The sequence below is a fragment of the Delphinus delphis genome, chromosome 3 (genome assembly GCF_949987515.2).
Source record: "Delphinus delphis chromosome 3, mDelDel1.2, whole genome shotgun sequence".
Lineage (NCBI taxonomy): Eukaryota > Metazoa > Chordata > Mammalia > Artiodactyla > Delphinidae > Delphinus > Delphinus delphis.
In genome coordinates, this window is record NC_082685.1 from 164395962 (window position 1) to 164412719 (window position 16758).

The 16758-nt window shown below is 47.4% G+C and overlaps 1 protein-coding gene across 1 annotated transcript; it reads right to left on the reverse strand.

Annotated features, from left to right (window-relative positions):
- Positions 1-3042: 3042 nt before the first annotated feature.
- On the reverse strand, positions 3043-16419 carry CCT5 (chaperonin containing TCP1 subunit 5). Its single transcript, XM_060009671.1, has 11 exons — positions 16265-16419; positions 13481-13541; positions 12834-12998; positions 11522-11720; positions 9565-9757; positions 9332-9481; positions 6771-6890; positions 5976-6161; positions 5100-5237; positions 4509-4689; positions 3043-3239 (listed from the first exon to the last, which is right to left on the reverse strand). The coding sequence occupies exons 1-11, from the start codon at positions 16367-16369 to the stop codon at positions 3112-3114; spliced, it is 1626 nt and encodes a 541-aa protein (XP_059865654.1). The 5' UTR covers positions 16370-16419; the 3' UTR covers positions 3043-3111.
- Between the last annotated feature and the right edge of the window lie 339 nt (positions 16420-16758).

A 16758-nucleotide genomic window follows, 5' to 3' on the forward strand; every position in this document is an offset into this window, starting at 1 on the left:
CCCTCCCGGAGCCACTGAGGACACAGTGAGCAGGTGGCTGCCGCCTACAAGCACTCACACCAGACACCGGACCCGTCGGCACCTTGATCTTGGACCGCCAGCCTCCAGAACTGTGTTGTCTAAGCCACCCGGACTACGGTACTTTTGTTGTAGGTGTTCCACTGAAGTGACAGGGTCACAATTCATTTCTGAGCAGCCGTCTGTCACGAAGACGTGTGAGTAACCGGCTGTCAGTCACATTTAAATAAAGACGGTGTCCACAGGGAGGGGCCAGTCCAGCTGAGGCGGCTGCCATGCCCGTTACATGAGGTGCTTCACACACTTGCTGTGTCGAGCGAGCACCGAGACGCCGTTGTACTCAGGGGCCGAAGTCTAATGACTCAGTGGCTGGCACTGCTTCGAGGTCACCCTTCAGTGGCAGCAGCTTTCTAAGCGGGTGGTGGTGAGGAATACAGCTTCTAGCACCATCACCCGATCCCTACTCATGAGTTTTACCCGTCACTGCTTTTGCACCATCAGTGCACCTGTCAACACGGTGAAAATGGCAAATCAGCTCTTAGAAACTACTGTTGACCTCACAGCCCCTTGAAAACCGCTGTTATCACCTACGTAAGACGTTACAACAGCATTCAGGACCCAGCATGTTCCAGGTGCCCTCGCTGCTGCCACTGCGTTCCCCCAACGCTCCCCAAGGAGCCACCTGTCTTTGGTGCCCTCCTTCCTGGCACTTCAGATGACCCGCGTCTGCCCGGTTACCCCCAAGAAGCACCTGAAATGCAGAAACACTTCTCCACGCCTAGTAGTACTTCAATTATTTGTTACTTCGTTACTCCCATTCCCCCCCCCCCGCCCCCTTTAGTGGAGCTGTTTCACGACGAACAAAGAAAGGAAGGATTAAAGACATTCGGTCACATACAACCCACTAGCCTCTCAGCCACTGCAGAAGCGTTTGTATTTCTGAGTGGTTGTTTATAATTAAAGACCAGGCCACCTAACAAACATTGAATAGGGAATTCCCTGGTGGCCCAGTGCTAGGACTTGGCGCCTTCACTGCTGGGGCCCGGGCTCGATCCCCGGTCGGGAACTAAGATCCCGTAAGCTGCACGGTGCAGCCAAAAAACAAAACAAACTAAAGGACAAACAAACGAACAAAAACACTGAATAAAGCCGCAAGTGCAGGAACTGGGAATCAACAGGACAATGCTGGGCCCTGCGTGGGAATCCGGCTTCAGGGTCAAGTGCCTTCACTGCTCTTGATACACACAGGATGAGGTGTGTGCTCTTGATACACATGGGGTCGGCTACAATACAAGGGATATAAACTCGACCAGCCATTTGAACTGGAAGATAGAAGGTAACATGGTGCCCTGAAGGGGTGCTTTTACCGGAAAAAATCAAAAGCTTGTGAAACAACATGTGTACGAGTTTGTTCATAGCCACATAGTTTCTCTCAACCAAAACCAGCAGAAGCATCTGTGAGGTCCACTCTTTGGAGGAGCGGTTTCGTAGCTCTTTTCATTCAACCACAAACCCCTTCTTGTGAGACTGGTTCAAAGCAAGTTGCTGTATGTTCTTTATAGGCTAGAATCCACCCTTGTAAATCAACTCACCCGAACTACTAGGTCAAGACATTTATCTAAGTGGGTCTAAGTCTGACACGATCCCAAACTTGACGCATTCTGACGCTGCACCCAGGAAGCAACAGTGTAAGTGATGACAGTGCCACTTCACAATGCATTTCAGGATGAAGTGTGTGCCAGGCTGCATGCTCACTAGGATGAATGATGCTGGCGCTCACTACTACGCTGCCTAGCGAAACCACCAATGCATTAACGCAGAGAAAACACGACCACCCAATAGATAGGACTGGTCAGCACCCAGGTCCCCAGGAGAAGGAACCCTGGATCGTTTCCTAATTCTATGGAACCTGACTGGTCCAAATCCTCTCCCCCTGGTGGCACAAGAGTGAACTTTATCATCACGATTCTCTAAGAAACATCCTTTTAGAGAACCAAACAAGCCAATGGGGAGAGGGGAACTCTCGAGTTAGACTGCCAGGGTTTGACTAAGCTCTACCATTTACTGGCCAGAAGAGGCTGGCAGATGATCAAAACTCACCTGTAGGATGGGAATAAGAAAACTGTCTCCTTTACAAGGTGGTGAGAACAGGTAAAGTTCTCAGAACACACCTTGGCCTTTGGTAAGGGCTATGTCACTGTTAGCCAGTATTATTTTAATAAGCAGAATTAATTCAATACCAATCTACTCATACATGGTCATTGCAAGGTATTTCCTCCCACTTAACCCATTTTTCTACATTTCACTCTAACCTCCACTCGTTCTGTTCCTCTGATAAGAAAACGCCAACAGGGTTCTGAATCGCCCTTCTAAGCACCTGCAGGTGGTGCAGGAGTCTGTGCCCACGCTGGCCTTATCTGTACACATGCTGGCCTGCGCTTAGGGTGGAGCCAGGGCAGGATAACGCCAAGGGGACTACGTGAAGGTTACGCTGTTAACGCGGTCTCAGTGGCACAGTAATAACGCCCTAGCTCACGTCGGTGTAACCTAAAAGCACGTTAAGACATCCCACAATCGTTTCGTGGATACTCACCTCTGACGGGTCTCTACAGTCAAAGATCCACCCATTTACACAGATGCAGCATTTAAATAAATAGGACCAAGCCCGTAATTCCTCAGTGTTAAAATAAATCTTGAGAACAAACGGAACATTTAAAGCTGTTAAATATAGGTCCTACGGCTTATTAAAAAAACAAGAAAAAAAGAAGACTAAAAAAATCAACTTAAACCCCTTCAGTTAAGGCATTTGATGAATGTTACAGTGAATGTTTCTTAACTTGAAGAGCAGAATATAAAGGCTGTTTAAAGAGTTCCCTTTAATAGCAAATACAAAAAACCTGTGAGATCACATCTCTACAATTCCAGGTCTCTGAACAAGTCAAACTATAGCTACCAAACAGCTACTGTTGCTATAGCACCTACAGTGTCTAATGAAGGACATGGTAATAAATAACTGCAGATGCATCACGAGACACCCATTTATTTAATCACGGTAGCGGATCTTACTTCTACATTTTATTCTAAATTCTTTTTTTATTCTTCAGATTCTCCAGGCTTACGGATGTCATCAATCTTCAAAATCATTCTAACCACTTGTGTTGCAAGAGAGATCTGCTGCTTTTTGCCAATCAAGGTTTCTATGACGTGTTGTTGCTTCATATCTGAAAAACACATATAAATTACTATAAAACAGCATACATATTTATTACTAATACCTTGCTCCAATTTATGGAATTAGAGTAAAACTTAAGAAACACAAATTTGGAAGCCACTAGTCCCGGTTATATTTTCAGAAGAATATACTTCCACTGCTTCCCAGGACATTCTGGAATGTGAACCTGGTTTCCAGAGAGCTGTGGGGACAGGGCCTCCTCAACCACAGGCTGCGTTTCTCAGTGACCTGCCGAAGGGGGAATCGCTCAGCAACACCTCATCCCACAGCACACCCAATGCCGTCACTTACTGATAGTAAGCCCGATGTGACCGTGCCTGAAACGAAAAGTGACTCCAACGAAGACCTGGGCATTCAAGTTAAAGGAACTGAAATATGTGTCTGACAAGGAGTTGCTGCTGTTACTCAACTCCTTGGGCTGTTAACCTAAAACCCAGAATATACCTACAGTTCTAAGTAAAAACAGAAGAAAACAAAACACAACACAACACCAAGGGCTTCCCTGGTGGTGCAGTGGTTGAGAGTCCGCCTGCCGATGCAGGGGACACGGGTTCGTGCCCCGGTCTGGGAAGATCCCACGTGCCACGGAGCGGCTGGGCCCATGAGCCACGGCCGCTGAGCCTGCGCGTCCGGAGCCTGTGCTCCGCAACGGGAGAGGCCACAACAGTGAGAGGCCCGCATACCACAAAACAAACAAACAAAACCGAAACACCAACTGCTGGAGACTCTGTGGTCAGGACTAACTGCAGAACCCCAGAGACGGCCCCATCAGGAATCATTGGGAATCACCAGGACCACCGTTCCAACACGCTAAAGCTGCGCTACGTTTTCAGCAGATGAACTATGCGAGTGCTACAGAAGTTACAGTACATCCCATTTATAAAACACCCTGGAATTTATGGGACACGACCACAGAATCAGCTGTAAACCGAAAGTCAATTTCAGAGCTGTCTTATAGGTCATACAGAACCCACACCGACAGACATTTGTGTAAAAAAGGTAAGATGGAAATTATTTTCTAAAATGGAAGTCACCTTTGGAATAAATACCGCACTGCAGCTTTTTGTTATTAAAATTAGTTGTAGGTTGCCAAGACCAGCAGTCTAACAATTCCCAAGGTAATTAAATGAAATGTTCTAAAATTCAGGACCTGAATACCTGAAGTGTGTTTAAGTATTTAAAAAGACAGGATAACACGCAGCACGTAATGTTTCAAGTTAAGTCGAACCGCAGCCCCAGAGCGGTGATGGTGCCTCACCGTTTGTTCCCCTGTGCATACAGTCAATCCCGAGGGCAGGGTTCATCTCCTTCACTTGTTTGGCTCGGACTTCGGTCATAGTCTGGATGGGATTCATGCCGCTGTTTTCGGCAAGGGCCATGGGGATGACCTCCAGAGCGTCGGCGAAGGCTCTCATGGCGTACTGCTCCAAGGTCGGGCACTGGAAGGGCACACGGTTACGGTCAGCGTACTTGGCCAATGCCCCCCGCCAGCAGCTATTTGGAAACATAATTAAATCGCGAACTTTGAAAAACTAACTCATAAAGAATTCTAAGGACAGACCGTCCTATGAAAACGTCACTACAGGATAAGGATGGAGAAGGTACATGTGTGAGAAGTCGGAACAGGTCAGCCCTTCCTGCTGTGCCTGCAGGTACGACGTCTAATTCTGAATTTCAAGTAACATTAAGAGTGCAGAGATTTGCTGTTGAGGCTGCAAGGTCTGAAAAGGGCTGAGACACGCTGGTTTGTGGTAACCCGCACTCGAGTACACGGGCGCGAGAATCGACGCAGATCGGACGCCTGGGGTCTAGCATCCCCGCTGCACAGTTTGTGACGGGTCTCACTCACCTTGTCGGCCTCCTGGCTGACGGCCAGAGCACAGGCTATTTCAGCAGCGCCTCCGCCGTACACCACGCGGTTGTCACGGATGAGGTTCCGGATGACACACAGAGCATCGTGAAGGGATCGTTTGGCTTCCTCGATGATCTGGGAAAAACAATTTTGCCTAAGTTAACGTGATCACAATCTAATCACTTTAGAGCCGAATACCGTGCACCTGGGGTTTAATCTAAGCGCTTGCTGGGTACTGGAAATATTCCTACCTCGTCCCCAGTAATATCCTTGGTTAAAAAGACTGGTGCCAGAAAGTTCTTTGCCAGATGGTTTCTATCTATTCTACTTTTCCTCCCTATAATGTAGCTAAAAAATCCCAAAATACAGGGCAGCCAGGGACTCATTCCAGGACCTATGCCCAAGTGAAGGGGGTCAAACAAAAACGACAAAGAAACACCCTTACAATGAGTCTTACTCATCTCGATGCACTAAAAACCCATTCCTGGTGAATGAAGAGCATGCCTATGGTTACCACTCAGGTTCCCCATTTATACCTATGAGACAGAGGAAAGGCAAGTGGGCCTCGTAGACCCAACAGTGGAACACGGTCTTCAGTATCTTACGTTGTGACATATCCTTTTTTTCCCCGGCTGCACCGCACGGCTTGCAGATCTTAGTTCCCTGACCAGGGACCGAACCCAGGCCCTGGCAGTGAATGTGCTGAGTCCTAACCACTGGACCGCCAGGGAATTCCTGACGTGTCCTTGCTTCTCTAAGGAAGATGCTGTCATCTTTCTTAAGGTAACTGTGTCTCAGTTAAGTACATTATGGGAAAAGCCAAATCACGTTCCAAATTCTGAAAAAATGTAGGACAAACAACTGTGTTCTCACCATCTTATTTCCTCCTCTGATGAAAATGGTGACGGCTCTGGAGTTCTTGCACTGCTCGATGACCAGCATCTTGTCTTTAGTGGTCCCGAATGAAATTTCCTTCACAAGACCTGCAAAGCCCAGCTTCTCGGCCGTGAGCTCTGAGAACCTCGGGACGATGCGGCCGCCCGTGGCAATGGCGATCAGCTGACCGGCAGGCCGGGGGAAAGGAAGACCAGGCTGGTGAGCGGGGACTCTCAGAATCGCACCACGGAGGAGCCACATTTGACCCACGAGCGCCGTGTTCAGTAGAACCTCTGCCCCAGCCTGGCCCACGTTTCAAAGTCTGCCCCGAAAGCCTGGCTCACTGAGCAAGGTTCTGAAGAGCTGGGTGTCCTGGTCAGGCTGCAGCGGCCCAGTGCCATGACCCCGTGCGCAGCCCTCAGCTCCCTACCCGTCCCCGCCACGAGCAGCCACGGGGCCACGTGTGCCGGGCTACGGACCACGTCCGCAATGGCTCTCAGTACTGATGGGGCTGACAGTGAAGTGGGCAGCCTGTGCTCCTGCCTCAGAGTGCCTACGAGACAGCCAGGGAGAGAGGGGAAAGCGTCTCCAAGTGCCGTGAAACATCAGAAACACATATAAAAATGGTGACAAAGACTCTAGCGTTCTCCTCTCCCCAGCGCACCCTCCTCTTATCTGTGGAGCCCTGGCAGTGTGCTGACTGCAGGCGAGCGAGGTCACTGCAGCCTCACGTACAGAAACGCACCGTAAGCTCAACCCGTGTTCACAGTCTCTTCACAGGGAGCCTCCTACCTCGATTTCAGGGCCTCCGACCCAACGAACTGCAGGCAGGTTATTCTGAAGAAGTAAATGATTTGCTTCGTCGTCAAAGCCCCACTGGCAAATGGCTAGGTTGGCGCCAGTTTCTTTAATCTGGGGAAAGAAATGCCGCAATCATGTTAATAAAAAGTAAGTACTCCTTGAGCTCTTCTGTTTGAAAAACGGTGAGAAACATAGCTAGGTGTGTAGGTGGGTGCATTAAAATAATGCACAGAAAAGAGAAGAAAAGAAATACCCAAATGTCTACCTTCTGTCATCTCTAAACTCTAAATATTGAACACGTATCAACGGGAATCACCTCATTTTTAAACAAAGCTTTAAACGTTAGCAATTCACTGAATGCCACCGTTACAAGTGAAGCAACACGAGGCACGTCAACAAGGCCAAAACCCTGCCCCCCGGAAACCAAGGTCACAGCTCTGTGTTGCCACGAACACCTATGAAGCAGTTTATTTGTGTGTGTTTAAGAAAAGTTGAATCTTGCGATACAATTTTCTGTAGCTTGCTTTTCGCACTTGAGTAGGCTATCCTCCGTGGAACAAGATACAGGCTAATTTACAGGCCGACAGAGGTGACCCTGATTCTAGCACTACCTTCCCCCGCCCCCAATGCCACAAACAGCTAAGTGGCTCGTCCCAGGACGGCGGCAGCGATCGGTACTGTCAATCCCTCCCCGGGCGGTAAGGACTATGCCGTGTCCCACAGCTGCCATTTCACTCCTGTCTCCACCCACCCACCTGGTTCTCCCCCTCCTCCCCCGACCCTCTGGACGCTTCCAGTGGCCCTCTGGAATTAAGCCCATCGCCAAACTCCTTCTTGGCAATGTTCCCTTTCCATTCTGGCTGTGAACGAACGCTGGCGTCCCCTGAAAAACCAACATGCCACGCCTCCTCCTCAAATGGCTGTTTTCCCTCCCACCTGCTCCAAACAGGAGGGGCCCTTGCCTCTCCCGGCCACCCACAGCGTCCCTCTTTGGGTCACACTCTCATTCCTGACAGTGTTGGCATCCAGCCCCATCACCACTCCTGTTAGCATTCCTGGCAACCTGCACACCTATCGACACGGTCCGCCTGACCCCCTTGGCATCTTGGTTCCTGTCCCCTTTTCCTGCAGGGCACCTTGGCCAGCACTCCCATGGCTACCCTAGATAGAGCCCAGGTAACAAGCTTTCATTTACAACCCTCTGCCAGCATACCCAACCCCTCAGCCTGCGGTTCCCAGCCTCAGGGCCTTTGCACATGCTGCCCACTCCCACCTCGCCGCAGCCTGGAACGCTCCTCACCCAGCCATGCGGCTCTCACTTCTCTGAGGTCTCTGCCCACAGGCCACGCCCTCAGAGGCCCTCTGACCAGCGTCTGTAACAGTCCCCCGACCCGCTTTCCCCCTATTCTGCACCCTAGGAGCAAGCGCTCTGCTTTGTTTACTGCGTATATCCAGTGCCCACGACAGCGTCTGGTATATACTAAGCAGAGAGATACCATGAAAGCATAAATGAACTCAACTATTCCCCCCTCCCCTCAAAAACACTGGAACAGGTTCTAGTTTGTTTGCTATGATAATGTTTCAATAGAGACCCATGTTCATGCATCCCTGAGTGCTGGTGTTTAAAACTCCCAAGGACAGAGTCCCCAAAAGAGGAAACCGTTTCGTCGGAGAGCAGGCACGTGTAAAACGTTAATAGCCAGAGAGAAAGTTAAGTATTCATAAAATAACACTCTTGACTTGTTGAAGCAATGAACTGGGATGACTATGACTGCATTCTGGTTTGATTTCGGTTACTCAGCAACTCTTTTGTCTGAAAGTTATACTTGGAAGTCTCAAACATGTGGTAAGCCACACTACAACTGTTCAAACCTGGCACACACTAGCTCAGATTTGTCCAGGAGAATAAGCACATAAAATCAAAAGTGCAGCTCCAAATACACAGGCCGAGTCGTTCATGCGCCCCAGACACGTTACCATTTTAAGACTTGCCCCCTTATGCCGTCCTGTACCATTTGATTTTTTTTCTCACTGTGAATGTTTATCCATTTGATAATTTAAAAGTAAAGGAGGGGCTTCCCTGGTGGCACAGTGGTTAAGAATCCGCCTGCTAATGCAGAGGACACGGGTTCGAGTCCTGGTCCAGGAAGATCCCACATGCCGCGGAGCCACTAAGCCCGTGTGCCACAACTACTGAGCCTGCGCTCTAGAGCCCGCGAGCCACAACTACTGAAGCCCGTGCGCGTACAGCCCGTGTTCCACAACAAAAGAAGCCACCGCAATGAGTCGCCCCTGCTCGCCGCAACTAGAGAAAAGCCCGCGCAAAGCAACGAAGACCCAACGCAGCCAAAGATAAATAAGTTTATATATACAAAAAATAAGATTTAAAGAAAAAATAAAGGAAGGAAGCCTATACCTTTAATACCTTATTTGTAGCCACACAAAGTAGCAAGATTAACACAGATCAGCACCACATGTATTCACTACCTGGGGCTAACTAACTGCATCCTTTCAAAGTTTTAAATTTCACCAAGAGCCACGGTAAGACTTACCTGCCGAATCATCTCCTCAAACTTCTCCTTCTCATATTTCTGAAGGGCTTTAAAATCTTCTACAGACGTCACATCCAGCTTATGCTTCGTCTTTGGTTTCGGCGGTTCAAACGGACATGTTAGGATGGCAATCTTAGCATCTTCCACTTGCTACAGTGAGAGACAGAAACGTTATGAACAAACCAGTGGGCTAAGGAGGGAAAAGCCTGAAGCTGCAGAAGGCGCTGACTCACTTTGGGCATCTGTGGGTGACTGAAATCCTTGTCCACGATCACGCCCTTGATCAGCTTGGTGTCCTCCAGCCTCCCGCCCACTTTGCCTTCTACTTTGATGAGCTCGAAGTCAACGTCTCTGCGCTGCATGTCGGCCACAGTGAGGACGGCGTTCACGGCAATCTCGGCCATTTGTCGGTGACAGCTGTTAACCCTGAAACACACGAAACAAACCTTTCACGTTCACTGAACAGTGACTGCAACCAGAGCACAACACGTGATGTGGTAACTCATGACACAACATACTGTGACCCACAGATACTGTACAAAAAGAATGCCACCACGACCTTCACTTTCAACCGTCTGGAGCAGGGATTCTTAACCTGGGATGCAGGGACCCCCAAAGGGAATCATAACCTGGGATGGGAAAATAATTCCATCTTTATTTTCACTAACAATAACTGAAATTTACTATTTCCTTCCATTATGAATATACGTAAGGTAAGAGACCACTGAAGTATGGCAAGAACCAAAAATTTACCAAGACTGCCACTTTTTAATACTATTAACATCCTGAAGTCCAAAACAGAATGGGAGAGCGATGAAACCACCAAGGAGAAGCCAATCTCATCCACAGGAGGTGCAGCACTCAATGAGAAAGGCCTGACCATATCAGTTACAGAGGGGGGACGTTATCTTTTCTGAAAGTTTTGAAACATCGGAAAAGACTGCTCAGTAATTTTAATTTGATTCTGGAGAAACCACAAGGGAACTCTAGTACTTGAAATACAGTGCCTGAAATCTTAGGTCACCTAGAACAGATAACCATGAAACTAAAAATACCGTGTGACCTAAGTAACTGATATACAACGTTTTGCTTTATGTTGAGGATACCTGGCCCTCGTTATCCATTTGGACATTTTCTATAGTAAAGACCTACACATACTGGGGTTTTATAAAGACTTGCAAATAAAGCAGGGTCAACTTAGAAAGCAATAATAACACACGATTTGTGCACTTCAAGAAAGGGTAATGCCTGCTTTCCAGGAGAAAAACAATGCTGTACTTGTGACAGAGGCCACCCTGGGTAGTCACCCTTGCCCCGGAGCTGTCTCAGCTCAGACCTGCAACAAGGGGACAGCTGGCATCACCGAAGACTTCTTTGCTTTAACACAGTGCTGCAGTGGATGCCTTTCCCCGAAGGCAGAAAGCAGCAGACATTTTTGTAGTACTTCCCCTGACCTCTAAGTTGAGACCATGTCTTCCTTCTTGGTACAAATTAAAAAATTTCTCAAATTGATATGGATAAGAAAAACAGCGTAATAAGGCACCTTACACTGGATTTTTATGCTACATTTTTACAAGAGCCCACGAGTCTCTACCGTTGTTCAAAGTAAGTGTGTCCTGGGGCTGATGCTGCTTTGAGTCTCTGGGGCAACGACTGTGTCTTGAGTCCCCAAGACTTGGCAGCAGGCCTGGCACAGTCAGTACTATGTAAATGTTCCAAAAGTAAGCCACTTTCAGCTTAAGTCAAACTTCAAGACTGCCCCTTCATACTAAATCAAAATTCTGGATCATTAACTTGCTTGTTGAATGAATAAAAGCAGAACTTTCCCACTAAAAGGCTTCCTAGCAAAGAAATGGTAGAAAGAAGTGCTATGAAAAATTAATACATCCCACTAGTAGGACCTTTTGCTAACCCGTCCTATCCTGCCAAATTAAAGAACTCTATAGTTTCCAAATACTGTCAAGAGGCCTTAATAACCAAACCTGGAAATTCAGCTTCCAACTAAAACACAAAATGCCCGTCTACATTTGCAGTAAAGACAGAGTAAACCAAAATAACAACACAAACCGAAAGCAGCTCATTAAATCAACAGGAAACCATCAATGATAATTCTCAGTTGCCTTTCTGAACAAGCACACAAACTCTGCCCACTCTGTGAACGCGCCCGGCAACACTGTACTGTACACGCACACTTTGGAGCCCAGCGTGGTCTTCGCGGTCTGGATCAGGGGCTCGGTGTCCTTCGTGTCGACGAGGACACTATCGCTGATCCTGTCCAGGTACTCGATAGCGATGCGGGCGGCCTGCTCGTAGCCATCGGCGATCCTGATGGGGTGAATGCCACGGTCCAGCAGCTGCTCAGCCTCTTCCAACAGGGCACCAGCCAGGACTGAGAATGAGACAGCACACACCTGGCTCAGGAAATCGCTAAAACTCAAAACAAATTAGATGCTGCCGCTGGAAATATGAAGGTTCCAGAATTAAGCTGGAAGCATCTTAGAGGCCGAGGCCATCTAATCTAATTCTGCTTCGGTTCTAACCTGTATGTTCAATTCTTGGTGATATACAGAATGTAAAGAACATAAATCGCAAACGTTTTTATAAAGGGGAAAAAACTTATGTATCCTGGCCCAGGGATTTCTGTTCAGGGACATTTATGTTGGTGATAAAAGGATTACAAAATTTGTTTATTATCCTCCCCCCAACCTTGCCTTTCCCTCTCACTTCAGCATCACAAAGATGAGGAGTTTGTTTTAATGCTGCTGTATTCCAAGCACATCCAGAACAGTGCTTGGTACCCAATGAATATTTGAAATATTTGCTGAATAAATTAATTCAGATACAGAAAAAGTAACATTAAAGATATTCATCTTATCAATCCTCCCAAACTTTTAAAAAATTCAAACCTTCAGAAAAAATTTCATGACAGTAAAATGAACACTAGTTCACTCATTAATAACATCTTGCTGCATTTGTTTTCTCTACAGATGTGTGCCTTTTCTTTTCAACTATGTGAAAATTAGTTGCAGAAATCAGACATGTAACCCCTAAATACTTCAACACAGCTCCTAAGGAAAAGGTCATTCTCCTGCATCTCTGTAACACAACTGTCATACTCAGGAACCTTAACATCGATAAGATACTACTCTAATACATGACTCACAAATGACCCCATATGTCCCAAACATTCTTCACAGCTAGGAAAAACAAACAAACCAGGCATCCAACCAAGTTTTACACATTACAGCTGGCTGTCATTTCTCTTTAGCTCCTTTAATCTAGAATAATTGCCTAACTCTACTCCCCACCCCTTTCTTGTTCTTTTATGACAGTGACAGTTTTGAAGAGTCTGGGCCACTTGTCTTGTATCATGTCCATTTGGATTTGTCCGACTGCCTCCTCATGATTTAATTCAGAATAAACAAATTCTCAGCAGGCGTGTTAGGCCTGTAATATTAAATAACACCTCTTAAATGAGAAAGGACATTTTGCCTTTTCTTACCAACCACTCCTGTGGTTCCATCTCCAATTTCATCATCCTGTGATTTGGACAGTTCGACCATCAGCTTGGCGATCTGATGATCGACATCCATCATGCTTAAGATGGTGGCACCGTCATTAGTTACGGTCACGTCGCCATCCTTATCCACCATCATCTTATCGAGCCCTAAAAGACACCAAAGTTTAAAATGGCTTTGACCTCTTGACCCAGTTCCTATCTAGGAATTTATTATAAATAAATAATTCAACATACATAAAGGAATATCTCCATGGAGACCTTTCTAGATTGGCTAATCTAAAGCAAAACACTGGAAACAATTTAAAATGGCCAAAACTAGAGAAATGGCAAAAAAATTATGCAGCATCACAAAATGTAACAGTCATCACAAAATATAATGTCACAAAAGACAACAGCTATGATTTAGAAAATGCTAATGGTAATTATGTTAAGTGGATAGAACACCTAATCTAAAATTGTATGCACATTATGACTGTAACCGTGTTTAAGGTCTGGAATACACCAAAAACGTTTGGCCACATTAGGGGAGAGGATGCCTCCCTTCATTTCCTAACTTTCGGCAAAGATACCGTATTGACTGTTTATGATTTATGACTTTTGTTAAAAAACAGAGAATGTTAGTCTCTTACCATTTGGTCCAAGTGATGTTTTCATTGTATTTGCTACAGCCTTTGCTGCCATTATATGAGACTAAATGAAACAGAAACAGCCAATATTCAAGTTACATATAATTTTAAGAGTTAAGAACATAGAGCTGATGGTTATAAAAATCACTTATGACATATTTTCCATTCTCTAGAAGTAGCAGCAGACAGGTCCATACCTAACGGTGACCACTTCCCAACTGCTAGTGTTAGAAGACAATTCTTATGTAAAAGAACAGAACTAAGTGCTCTGTGTTCTCTCTTTAATCCTCAACACATCTATGAGGCAGGTTCTACGGGCCCATTTTACAGCCCAGAGCATAGACAGTCTGACCTGACAGGCCTTGCAAGAGCACTGTGCAATGCTAACGTCATGTGAAGAGTCTGGCCGTCAACACACAGCACCTTGAACTGTCGCACTACGGTTTACTGCACACTCCTCTCTCAGGTGGTCCAGCCAGTACACAACCCACAAGGTGGTCAATGCTGAAAATAACAGCAGCCTGAATGCATCCTTTCCTCCTTCCACACGATTACACTCATTTGTCTGGTTCCCTGTCTTCCTATTCCTGCCGTCACCGACCTAACCCTGATCCATCGCACCTTACAGATTTCCTGGTCTCTTACCTCACCACCGATCCTTCGGATTCATCCTCCATCCAGCTAAGCTATCCATTTCTCTCAAACATGTTACTTTCCAGTCCCCAGTCCTTAAATGACTCCCCAGCACCTCAACTCTCACGTCTGAAAGCTCCAGCTGCTCTTCAAAGCCCTCCACAGTCTGAGACCCCGCCCCCTTCCAGTGAGGACCTGTGCCTGCGACCCAACAGGTCCTCTGGTCGCTGAAGCACCGATGCACAGAAAACCCTCCGCCTGTCAAAATCCTGACCAAGTCTCCAAGCAGTTCAAGCGCGCACGTGCCGTGAAGCCTACCCGTCACCCCATCTAACAGGTAACAAAACACACAAAGTTCACCAGGTTTGTGAAAATACTGGTAATCCTCAAAATACACCTTGACTGATAGGTCTGCACAATGGAATTTTTATAGGCCAATAACCACAGGGGCGTGGCATATATATTCTTAACCAGGGGTGATACTGCCCACCAGGAGATATTTGGCAATGCCCGGAGACACCTCTGGTTGCCACAGTCAGGGAGGGGACCACAGTGGGTAGAGGCGTAAACATCCTGAACAGGACAGAGCCCACAACGGAGAAGGATTCAGCCCCAAATATCAACAGCGCAGAGGCTGAGAAGTGGGCTTTAGACCACCGGCTGCGGAGTCACACAGAGGTGGGCCTGAACCGTGATCCTGTTCTTTACTAGCTCTGGGACCTCAAGCAATCCCTTAACTGCTGTGGGGTCAAGTTTCCTATTCCATAAAATAGTACCTGTCTCAGAGTGCGAGAACTACACGAGGTGTGGCAGGTCCAAAATAACCTGGACCTTCTGTTATACTGGTATTTTGGGTGCATGTACTTGGCTGTTACTTTCTCTGAAGTGAAAAATGGAATTGAATGCGTAACACAGGTGGTGTGAGCATCTACCACATACCAAGACTGGGCGGCCACTCCTTACGTTACCCCGTTTAACTCTGGTCCTCAGCTCGACGGGGGTGTATTGCCCCCACTGGGTTGTGTAACTTGTCCTAAGTCAAACAAACAGCCCGGAGTAGAACTGTACTGCTTCTTAATTTAGTAAAACCCCAAAAAACTAAGCAAACAGGGACACCTCTGACCTGGTGACACGGTCCATACACAGCAACGTCATGGATTCCATCCTAAATGCTACCTCCCCAAGTTTAGTTCTACTTAAATTGTGATTCTGTTCAAATCCCCTTCAATGGCTCCCCTCCCATCCCTCAGGATAACATCTCGATTGCGGGGCATGCAAGAACTTCCACTTTTCGGAGCCACTGTAACTTAAAGTAGACTGTGCTGTTAAAACCGAAGTGCTGTCTTCTACAAGATGCCATGCGTTCTCTTGCCCCGGTCCTTGCGTTCGCTGTTTCCTCTTCCTGGAAGCTAGCTCTTTCCCATTCAAAACATAACTCCATCCCTGATCAAAAGCCAATCAATCCTCTCTCCAACGCCTGAAGGACACCCTCCAACTTTTACCTGCCACTCCTCCCAAAACTGGTGATTTTGGTCGCACACAATCTTGTATTATGGTTATTGGTGACAACTTTTCACTCCTGCAGTATTATGGTTATTGGTGACAACTTTTCACTCCTGTAGCTCGTTTGTAAATTTTTACGACCCCATGTCCTGGAATACGCCATGCATAGGCGGACTCAAAAATGAAATACGCTGTAAATGACTGAGCCTTTAGAAAGCGACAAAGAAAATGAAACTCATTTCCTTTGGGGCTGTTGTAGGGACACAGCCTGAAGGCTAAGAATCAGAGTCCTAACCGGTCAGGTGACCTGAGAATACCTCCGCTGCATCCTACTGCTGAAAACGCTGCTCGGAAGGACTGCAGGCTGGAGAAACCAGCGGGGACGCGCCTTCAACGCCTGTGAATCCAAGCCACCCCACCCAACGCTGAAGGGCGCCTGCGGGCCTCTTTAACCGCCAAATGGGACTAAGGGCTTATACGTTGGCCTTTCCCGGGCCCGAGGCGTGGACCGCAGGACTGGAGACCAGAGGGGCTCCCTCGAACCTTCCCCGGGAGCACGTGGCAGAACCGCTGTGAAGCGGCGCAGGCGCAGAGCCACTGGCTTCGGCCGCGTCCTCTCATCCCACCGCCAGTGCGTCCCCGTCCCGTTACCTTGAGGGCCTCAAGTCCCATAAGACGAGACTTGCGGTCCTGATCCTTAATGATGAGGAAAGGTCGGCCATATTCATCGAAGGCGAGGGTCCCCACGGACGCCATGATGCAGCCACTCCAGTTACTCTCCCGCAACCGGCGGAAACTACCGCGGAAGCAAGAACACACTCTGCTCTCGCGGGCGGACGCAAAAGCTCGCGCATGCGCAGTATGGGCCGCTGAGACTTATTTCTTACTAGAGACTAGTTTAACGCCGGACAGTACCTTCTGGAATCAGCGGACTTCGGAAACTTCTATCATCCAGGAAGCTGTGGGGGGAAGTTGGAAGACACGGACGGGAACTTGAGAACCCACAAGCCAGGAGTAGATAGAAGTTCAACATTTATTAAATCTATAAAATTGACTATTTCTTGACAGTGGTTCCCAACGAGGAGCTCATTTACTTAGAGCATTATATTCTCCCTCCTTCCCACCCCGGCTCCGAGGAGATGGTA